Genomic DNA, 10,670 nt, shown 5'->3' with positions numbered 1-10,670 from the left:
CTCTCTCACACACACACACACACACACACACACACACACATGTACCTCAGGGGGCATGGCCATTTCCTCCTCCTCAGGAGTGGTGTGCCACAGGAGAAGGGTGACAACATTCTCTACGGAGGGTAAATCACCTGGAAGAGCCAGTTGTCTATATTAGGGGAACAGTGATTTCCTGCCATTAATACCTCCTCAGTGGGCTTTGGCATCTTCGTAGTTTTATCTGGATTCTCAAAACTTCAGGACTGGTGAAATGGCTCAGCCAATAAAGGAACTTGCAGCCAAGTTAAACAACCTGAGTTCAAATCCTGGAATTTGTACGTACAGTAGGAGAGAACTGACTGCTGTAACTTGTCCTCTCAGCAATGTAGCTGCGTCATAGTACATGAACACACACAGAAATAAGTATTAAAGAAATAAAATAAAAAGCACCACAGACAGGGATGCAACATTTAAATAAACATTTTTCATTTTCCCACAGGCATAAAGTATTTCCATGACGTGAGCCTTAGCCACACTCCTGGCGAACCTCCCACTAATGTGCACTTCAGTGGGTTTAAGATTAGCGGTCCTGTCTTGCCCTTTCTCGTTGCTTTCAGGAAGTTTGGATTAAGAGTACCACCTCTTGTCCTGCCTGCCTTCGGGGCTTAGGAACCAAGAACTGGAGCTGCTGCTGCCTGGAAAAGCTGCAGCTCCTTTGATTCTGATACCTGTGGAGGTCCCAGGCCAACTTCTGGAATGTGTCTTTATCTTTAGAGACACCCTTGGCTTTCTCATCAGAGCAGTCTTGGTTTGATAGAACTCCTAGTCTTTTTATTATTTTTGACTCTTTACAAGTTCTTCTTGTCCATAGCAGCCACGCAGGTCCCACTTATCCAAACCCCTCTGTTAAAAATCTTCCATCAGTTTAACTTTACTTCAGAAAGCAGCATCTTCCCGATGCCACCACCTCCTCCCCCCCCTCCCCCCTTGTTTACTATTTAGATAGAAGTCTTCATCAGTTCTGTTTATACAGAATTTTTCCTTAAAGTATGCTAATTGGTACAATAATTGCTAAGTATACATTACTTTCCAGGCATGTTTGTAAGCACTTAACAAATATTAAGCCTTTAATGAATGTTTTCCTTTTGTTTGGGGTTGTTTTGTTTATATCGAGTGACAGTCTCTCTGTGTAGCCCAGGCTGGCCTTAGAACTCGCGGCAATTCTCTTGCCTCATCAGCCTCCCTAGTGCGAGGACATATCTGGTACTACTGTTCACTCCTCAAACGACCCCATTAAGTAAGCTACTGTGTTGACAGTTGACAGGAGGAAAGGTTCTAAGTATTTTTCAAGTCTGCACCTCTTTTGAATCTTATGCCTGTGACAAACGATCCCTATCAGCCGCTTTCAAGTATCCACAGAACTACATCTCTGGTCCAATTTTCTTGTACTCGGTTCCTAACACACGACTAAAACTCAGTAGTTTTTCTTGGGGTTAGTCATGAAGAAACTCCCTGAGTTAATCACTGCAATATTGTCACAAAAGTCAACCCACTGCTCCCATTCCAACGCTCACTTGAATGCTAACTTCTGTTTGTACCCATCTAAATACACAAAAGCATCGCAAAGACAACCGCCACCCAACGGAAATAAAAGCAGTACATGGCCAGTCGAGGACTCACACAAAAGCTCTTACCAAAATTATGTCGTAATGACACTGTCCTTCATTCCGGATTCACGAAGCATTCTTCAAGTCTGGCTCCAAGACTACGTCGAGACGAAAGACGAAAGGTTTTGGTTTTTTAAGAAAAAGAAAGCGGCCACAATGACGGCTAAGAGAGAACCGAAGCAATCCCCGGTGAGTTCAGAAGAGACATCAGGAGCCCTGGAGGGAACCTAGCTTCCCCCAGGCGCGAGCAACACCGACTTCACCCCGAGAGAAACAGCTCCGCTTCCCAAGCAGCCCCGCTCTGCGACCCTCACTCTTCCGAAGCTGCCGCCGGCCCACGAAAGATAGGGAGTCGCCAAAGACCCTTCTCCAGAGCTCTCCTGCGATCAAAAAAGTAGACTTGAAACCTCCGTTCCACAACGGCGCAACTCCACACACGCCACGCCCTCCAGTTTAAAATCATTTCCCGACTTGCCCTGCGGCCGACGCGGAAAGCCGCTCCTGTGGCCCGCCGATTTCACGTAAATTAGCAACTGAAGTCGCCATTTTAACTGAGGGCAAGGCTTGGAGGCTTCAATCAATAGCCTCAAATTCCCTATTGCGCCGCGTTGCTCTTCCGTTTTCCAACCGGTGCGAAACTTTCTCGCAAACTTCCGCCCACAACAAACAAGGCGGAGGCGCCCTCGCTCTGATTGGCCGAAATCCTTGCGTAACTTTGGCACTCGCAGGGCGTCAGAGGGACTGGCTTCTGGATGTGATTTGTATCTGGGTTCGAACCTCAGAGCTCTTTGGATTTGCTCGTCCTCACCTTTCAGAAAAATTCAAGATGGGCCGCCAGGTTTGGGAGAGTTGAAACACAAGGCTGTACCTCCTTATGTTTCTGCTTATGCCCTGGTCACCTTCGAGAAACGTGGGAATAAAGAGAGGACGTGCGCCTAGTGACCGTCCTTCCGGCTGGGGTCGCTCTGGCGCTGGCGCTGCTGTTTGGGGTCTTTTGATGTCTTCCGGGCGCAGCCTTGTTTAATTAAAGTGGGAACTGATGCACTGAAGGAAGCAAAGGTTTGCCCTAACCACTCACCCAAGGGCTCTGGAGACCTTGCAGATCAATCTACTTTGTAGATACTTGAACGTTCTGCGGAGGAGGGTCTGGAAGCATTTGCGTGGGAACTAGAATTTTAAGGGTTCCTGATATTTCGAAAACCGAGTTTTGAGCACCACCACACCTGCAGCGTGGGATTCGTGATTGTCTCTACGGATCCCGGGACTTCAACATGTATCTTGGTTCTTGGTTAAGTCGTCTATGCAGGGGTTTATCCAGACCCATCGGAAAGACCATGCAGCCAATCTGGGGTTCTCTTTCCAGAAATCTGGCTTTGAGTTCACAAAGAATTCCAGGTGAAGGCAGCTACGAGCTTCCGCCTGTTTTTGACAACTTGTTTCCCCCGATCCTAACTTCGTTTTAATACCAGGTCATTCATTCTCTTGATTAGTTATAATCAAGGGGTTTTTTCCCCTTGATTATAAAAAAGGTAGATAGTCTGTTTATTGTATGCTATTACTAGAAAATCTAAAGTAATAATTTAAATGAAATCTTTTCCACACTTTTAATAGTACAAATGATTGTTATAAACTGTAGTTGTACTAAAGCTAAATAGTAACTGCACTGTCAAACAGGTGATTTCTGAGATTTTATTTCACTTAGCAAAATGAACAGTTGCCATTTTATGTCCATTCAAGTGCTAGGTCATGTAAAAGGTTTATATTTCCAAACAATGCAAAATTTTACTTTAGGGCAGTTATTTGCTTGGGCCTTGACACTTTTGTGGGTAAACACAATAGGGGTATTGTATAATCTAGGCTATTTTATAAATGTCATCAAGCCAGCAAGATGGTTCAGTGGCTTCAGGCACTTACTGCCAAGCCTGAGTACCAGAGTTCACTCCCAAGACCCACATTGTAAGTAGAAGAGAACAGAATCCAAAAAGATGTCCTCTGACTTCCACAGGGGCACCGAGGCATATGGGCCCCCATACCTATGGGTATACACACATAAACACACACCACGTGTAATTTAAAATTTTTATTAATTTCACCCATTGATCTGAAACAGCTAATATATCATGAATGGTAAGTATTTTTTAAAGAACAACAAATATTCTTACTGTTGTCTTTTAAATTGCTTTTTCCTTCTCTTTTTAAAGAGTTCAGTAGCTTTGTTGCTCGGACCAACACGTGTGGAGAGTTGCGTTCTTCCCACTTAGGCCAAGAAGTCACTCTGTGTGGATGGATTCAGTACCGAAGGTAACTGAGGAAACAAGTCCCAACTTTCACTAATTTTTATCCATTCAGAGAATAATATTTGCCACTTTTGTAGTTTCTCAGAAGTCACTGCATTTTTCTGTTCTGTTTTGGAAAAAGTCTAATAGTGTCACTCCCAATAAGTACTGATATCATCAGTTAAAAGGTATAATGATAGAACCAGACCCAGCAGAGGACTGAACTAATCCTGTGCTAACTTTAAAAGGCTCTTATAACCTGTAACTGGGAGTAGACTAGAATTCTGTAAGCCAGCTGTGAAGCAGAGGAGAGCAAGCTCACTCTATTCGAAATGTAAGTAAAGAAAAAGCTTAAAAACATGAGCAGCGATTCCTTAGGCTCAAGGCCAGTGCTGTGCTTGTTGTTGCTCATCTGTTATGTTCTGAAGCATATCAGCACAGTAATTCTTTGAAGAAGTTCAAAATGTGGGTAGATGTTTGTCACATTAAAGAAGTTACCTCGGCTCTTTGAGTGTTCACCATGCTCAATGCAGACATCGTCTTGGCAAGAATCTTGTTCTTAACCTGCTTGTATGTAACTGTCAGCACTGTGCTGAGTGAGTGTAGACTCTTAGAGCTTTGCCATAGTAACATTCTTTTTTAACTGTACTCTTTTCCTTGATGTCTGCAGTATCCCCCTTGTAGAGTCACATGCATTGGACAAAGGAATACCTCCTTGCTTTCCAAAAGGCCTAGAGAATATACATTGATTGTTGCTTCTCTTTCCCTTCGTATTTGCTTTTTGATGGATTACTGGAAGATAGTTATTCCATTGCTTTGCCTTTCTTTCTTTTTTGAACTTTTATTTATGTTTATTTTATGTGTATGGGTATTTTGCCTGTATGTATGTTTGGCTGTATGCATACCTGATGCCTATGGAGGCCTGAAAAGGATGTCTAGTTCCATGAAACTAGAGTTATGGACAGTTGTGGGCTGCCATCTGGGTGCTAGGAATTAAAGCTGGGCCCTCTAGAAGAGCAGGAAGCACTCTAAGCCTCTGAGCCACCTCTCTAGCCCTTGTTTTCCCATTATAAATTAACTCTTTAAAATAAAGAAAGAAAATATATGTTATCTCTTTCAATTTAGGGAGGGAAATGCCCAATCAAATGTTTCTAGTTCTCTAAAAGATTTCCTTTGGATTTTAAAATGTGAAAGAAAAGTTTAGAAAGTTAATAAAATTTTCTTGTGAGGACTTAAGCCATTGAAAAATATTTTTATTTTCTTAAATAATAATAACTTACTCATAGAATGTATTCCATTTTTGCAGTTATAGACATTATAGGAAAGGATAGGCAAATAAAAATAAAGTAAGTGCTTGCTCTCATTCAGCCCAGTACAGCTTTTGCTCTTTTTTTTTTAAGATTTATTTATTTTATGTATATGAGTACACTGTAGCTGTCTTCAGGCACACCAAAAGAGGGCATCAGATCTCATTACAGATGGTTGTGAGCCACCATGTGGTTGCTGGGAATTGAACTCAGGACCTCTGGAAGAGCAGTCAGTGTGCTCTCAATCACTGAGCCATCTCTCCAGCCCTGATTTTGCTCTTTTTTGTGTTGAGCTGATTAATGTAGCTCACTGACTTGGGTTGAAACTTTGTAATTTAGACTTTTCCTCCACAAGTACTTCACATACACCCTCCAATGGCAGCCTTTTGTTTTGTTTTGAGATAAGAGTCTTACAGTGTTTGGCCTGAAACTCACTATGTAGACCAGGCTGGCCTGGAACCCACGGAAGTCTACTTGCCTCTGCCACCTGAGTGCTGGGATTAAAGACATGTGTCTACATATCTAGTTTCCAGCAATTTAACTGTTAGTTATTATATAGAAGTAAAACCATACTCCTAAGTTGTCTAAAACTGTTGTGTCCAGATCCTTCTTGGAACATTAGTTACCTCAGAGAAGAGACTTCATAGCCAACTGGTTTCAAGAACAGTAGCCCCAGTACAGTGTAGCTGGTGTCTTTTGCAGTAGAAATGAAGAAGTCAAGAAGCCCTAATCATCATAATTAGTAAATCATTGTTTGCACACAGGGCATAGTTAAAGCTGACTCCAGACCATGTACTACAACTGTAATCTCAAGGTTTATTTGATTCTAGCGTATTGAGTTCCTGTAAGATGCTGTAGCAAGTGAGAAAGATGGTCTGTCATCTTCTTCAAGTAGGAAGAAGGGCATTAGGATGAAATAAAACTCTTCTGCAGAACCTATCAAATCTCATGACTGCTTCATAGCCTTAGTTGACAAAAATCCATAGTCTTCAATTCCCTTTTATGAGAAATTCCTTCTCATGGTGGCAAGCAAGATCAAGAAACGTTTTCAGAGGTTGGAGAGATGGCTCTGGAGTTCAGGACAACACTGCTCTTGCAGAGGATCCAGAATTGGGTTCCCAGCGTCTACATCAAGCTCACAGCTACCTGTAACTCCAGCCCCTGGGGCATTTCCCTGGGCCACTGGCCTTCTGGGAACCCTGCATTTCACATGTACATACCACACACAGACACATACTTGAAATTAGAGTGAATCTTTAAAGATAAGTAGTCTTCAGGCTTTTCTTTGTCATGATTCCAACTTCCAGTTCAATAAAGACCTTTACTGCTTTCTCAACCTGCTACTAAATAGTGCTTTAAGAGCCTAGGGCACAGGTCTGCACAGCTCCTTTAGGAATTTCTCTGCAAACAAGTGATTGCATGCTTCCACATTCGAAAACTTGAAATCTAGCCAAGTGTGGTGGTGCACATCTTTAATCCCAGCACCGAGATGGCTGAGACAAACAGATCTCTGTGAATTTGAGGCATGAATTCTAGGCCAGCTACAACCAAAGAGTGAAACCTTGTCTCAAAAAAAGAAAGAAGAATTTAAATCTACTTTGTCATTAATGAGTCACATATAGCAAATTAGTATATGAATAATTAATGAAAATCCTTGTTGAAAAGAAGAGTTTGGCCAGGTGTGGCCATATGTGCCTATAATCTCAGCTACTTAAGAAACTGAACAAGAAAATGTCAGGTTCATGGGCAACAAGGCCAGACCTTTTCTCAAAAAGAGAGGGGCGGGGCATAAGATAATTGCACGAATGCAGCTTATGAAAGTATATAATCATAAAAATGGAGAAATTACATGACATTTTTTATTACTGGTTTTGTCTTTAAATTTTGAGCCGAGAGACTTCATCCTAAAATATTCTTTTTTCCTCCCGTTATTCAGGCAGAACACCTTCATAGTTCTGAGAGATTGCCACGGTCTTGTTCAAATTCTCATTCCCCAGGATGAGGTAATACAGGGTTTGCTACCGTTATCTAAAAGCTACTTTGATTAGATAGTAGTATAAGCTAAGTAGTTTGATCAACATGTTTGAAGTTTTAATTTCAGGAATTAACTACTAATAAAAACTAAAAAATACTATATACAACATTAATACCTAATAAACTAAAGAACTAGAGAGATGGCTAGAACAGTTAAGAGCACTTGCTGCTCTTGGTAAGGACCAGGGTTCAAGTCCTAGCACTCACACGGAAGCTCACCGCCATCTGTAACTCTAGTTCCAGGGAAGCCAGTGTTCTCACTGGCTTCCAAGCAGTCATGTATGTGTTACACCCATATACATTCAGGCAAGCAGCTAATAATTTCTGTAATATGTAAAGAACTACACAAAGGGGGGATGTGGAGCCCAAGGGTATACTAAAGGTGCCTGCCGACAAGCCTGACAACCTGAGTTCAAAACCAGTATGGGAGAAGGAGAAAACCAATTCCCACAAGTTGTCTTCTGACCTCCTCACATGGTACACTGATGTGAGTTGCCTGTGTGTGCACACATACAAAATAAATGTAACAAATAAATTAGCTACCAAAGAAATCAATAAAGGACTGAGAATGTGAAGATGAAATTTATAAAAAAACAACCTAAGAATAATCTTTCAAAAAAATATATAAGACAGACATGGAAGCATACACTAATAATCATATCAGTGGGAAGCAGATGCAAGAATATCAAGAATTCAAAGTCATCTTCAGCATTTATCTATGTATATATACACACATATACATGAAAGCATGTGAGCACACACAAGCGCTTGCGCGTGCGCGCGCGTGCACACACACACACACACAAAGTAAAGCTAGCCTGACAATTTAGAATTTGTCTCAAAATAAAAGGTAGCTGGCAAGCTGGACATAATGGCATATGCCTTTAATCCCAACACTTAAGTGAAAGCGGTGGGTAGATCTCTGAGTTTGAGGCTAAACAGAGTGGTCTACATAGTGAGTTCCAGGACAGCCAGACCTACATAGTGAAAACCTGTCTCAAAAATTAATAAATTAATTAAAATTAAGAATAGCTGGTGGGCATGGTAGTGCATACCTACAATCCCAGTGCCTGGGAAGCTGAGGCAGGAAGGCTGAGAGTCCATGGCAGTACGGACTCTAAGGTGAGGCCCATCAAAGAAAGGACGGAGGGGCATTCTTGGTGGTCTTACTGGCTGTATTCTATGGAGCTAAAATGACAGTAGGATTTACCAGCTCTTGTTATAACATCGATACCGCTCCAATATTATAGAACATAAGCTGTAAATATCTCCAACATTACGGCACGTAAGCTGTGAATATCATTTTTCTAAACTGTAGACTTACTAAAGATTTCTATAAATTCATTTATTCTTGGAACTGCTCCCCACCCCTTATTTTGCAGTCAGCTGCATCTATGAGGAGGATTTTGTGTGAAGCCCCTGTGGAGTCTGTGGTGAGAGTATCTGGGACAGTAATTTCCCGACCTCCGGGACAAGAGAATCCGGTTAGTAGTCTAGGGAATGGAACATTTCCTTTGTACATTGGCAGTGTCTGCGTATACATGAACAACATAGATTGAGTCACTTGTGGGCACTTAGCATTGAAGCTCCTCAGTTCCACAAATGAACTCACAGATGTCATCACACCGGTCTAAGTATGTACAAAAAGACGTCTGTCAACCTTGACAAATACATAATGATATTTGCTGATATATTTGCTGATATGATATAATATCTTATGAGCCACAAATATAAACAATAATGTAAAGATTATATAGATTTTTATTATTTATAATCTACAATATAGCTTGACCTATTTTATATATGTATATGAATACATGTGTTTTACAAATATGTATCGCATACCTGTCCTGAAAAATGACTTTCAAAATAATTCTTTTTTTTTTTCTTCTAAGAAAATGCCAACAGGTGAGATTGAAATCAAAGCTAAAACAGCCGAGCTCCTGAATGCCTGCAAAAAGCTGCCCTTTGAAATTAAAGACTTTGTGAAGGTGAGGTCTTGTTAGTCAAATCCAGTATCTAGAAAGTGATTGAAAATTTAAATAAATGTTTACCTTCTATAAAATGAGTATTTTTTAATCAGTTATTCTATAGTACTAACAGCTTATTATGTTCCTGAGGTACAGACAGGTTGAAATGTGATTCTGTCTTTAAGATCTGAAGTATTCTGTTGTTCAAGTTTTTCCATTGCTATTGTTTAAGATGTTGAAAGGAAATTTATATCTAGCTTGGGAATGACCAAGTTGCATAGGGTAATTTTTTTCCTATTAAGTTGAAACTTCTAGTAGTAATAAAATGTGTGCTTCGTGTATTTCTTGGAAGACAGATCTCTTTTTTTTTTTAAGATTTATTTATTCATTTAATGTATATGAGTACAGTTTTGCTGTCTTTAGACACACCAAAAGAGGGTATCAGATCCCATTACAGATGGTTGTGAGCCATCATGTGGTTGCTGAGAATTGAACTCAGAACCTCTGGAAGAGCAGTCAGTGCTCTTAACCACTGAGCCGTCTCTCCAGCCCGGCTTAGTGTAGTTCTTAACTTACTAATCATAGAATTACAGATGATCTTAGCCAAAAGTTTCAGAGCGTGCTGGAGGTAGCCAGCACTGATTAAGTATAACCAGATTTAAAGATAAATAAAAGGAAAAATCTATACCCAGATAATTTTTAACTTTGTCACCATTATAAATGTGTATATACCTAATTTTTAAATTTGTTTTGTTTTGTTGAGATAGAATCTCACTATGTAACTCTGACTGTTCTAGAATTTACTCTGTAGACCAGGCAAGCCTCAAACTCAAGAGTTCTGCCAGCCTATGCCTCCCAAGTGCTGGGATTAAAGGCATGCACCACTATGCCTGGAATATATACCTAACTTTTAATCTGTTGAGGTGTCTGTGTGTGCTCATGTACACATATGTGTGCACATGGAAGTCAGAGGAAAACCTTGAATGTGATTCCTCAGGCATTGTCCACCTTTTTTTTGGAAGCAGGGTCTCTCACTGTCCTGGAACTAACAAGGAGAATAGTCTGAGTGGCCAGAAAGCCCCAGGGATCTGCCTGTCTGCACCTACTTGTGCTAGAATCAGTGGGCGCAGCCACACCCAGCTCTCCACCTAGGTCCTGAGGGTTGAACTCAGGTGGCTGTGCTCACAGGACAAGTACTTCACTAACTGTGATGGTTGGTTTTAAGTCAGCTTGGCCCAACCTAGAATCCCATGGGAAAGGAGTCTCAATGAGGGGTTGTCTAAATTAGACTGACCTGTGAGCATGCTTTCGCTGACTTTTCTTTTAGGGTTGAGGGTGTTTGTTTTTGGTTTGTTTGATTTTGTTTGGTTTTGTTTTCTTGGCTTCGGTTTGGTTTGGTTTGGTTTGGTTTGGTTTGGTTTGGTTTGGTTTGGTTTG

The 10,670-nt window shown here is 41.0% G+C and overlaps 2 protein-coding genes across 4 annotated transcripts in view; one reads left to right on the top strand and one right to left on the bottom strand.

Moving 5' to 3' along the window:
* Window positions 1-2,260, bottom strand: part of Cenpl (centromere protein L) — a 17,300-nt gene extending 15,040 nt beyond the window's left edge. For 2 of the 3 annotated variants that reach the window (XR_003710265.1, XM_028759479.1), the window contains exon 1: window positions 1,674-2,260. Coding sequence is in view for 1 of the 3 variants with exons in the window: in XM_028759471.1 (XP_028615304.1) it covers window positions 186-206 (21 nt within the window). In the remaining 2 variants the exon portion in view is untranslated. Of the gene's footprint in view, window positions 1-185; window positions 347-1,673 lie in introns of those variants that run through there. The other variant, XM_028759471.1, reaches the window with a different exon arrangement.
* A 529-nt stretch (window positions 2,261-2,789) lies between these two features.
* The window catches only part of Dars2 (aspartyl-tRNA synthetase 2, mitochondrial), a 29,959-nt gene continuing 22,078 nt past the window's right edge, over window positions 2,790-10,670 (top strand). Inside the window, exons 1-5 of the mRNA XM_028759080.1 lie at window positions 2,790-3,041; window positions 3,848-3,947; window positions 7,166-7,232; window positions 8,646-8,747; window positions 9,159-9,254. Of these exons, the coding sequence (XP_028614913.1) occupies window positions 2,918-3,041; window positions 3,848-3,947; window positions 7,166-7,232; window positions 8,646-8,747; window positions 9,159-9,254 (489 nt within the window). The 5' untranslated portion in view covers window positions 2,790-2,917. The remainder of the gene's footprint in view (window positions 3,042-3,847; window positions 3,948-7,165; window positions 7,233-8,645; window positions 8,748-9,158; window positions 9,255-10,670) is intronic.

Source organism: Grammomys surdaster, unplaced genomic scaffold, assembly GCF_004785775.1.
Source record: "Grammomys surdaster isolate TR1022 unplaced genomic scaffold, NIH_TR_1.0 130, whole genome shotgun sequence".
Lineage (NCBI taxonomy): Eukaryota > Metazoa > Chordata > Mammalia > Rodentia > Muridae > Grammomys > Grammomys surdaster.
The sequence above is the reverse complement of the archived record's forward strand: the minus strand, read 5'-3'. Positions and strand labels throughout refer to the sequence as shown.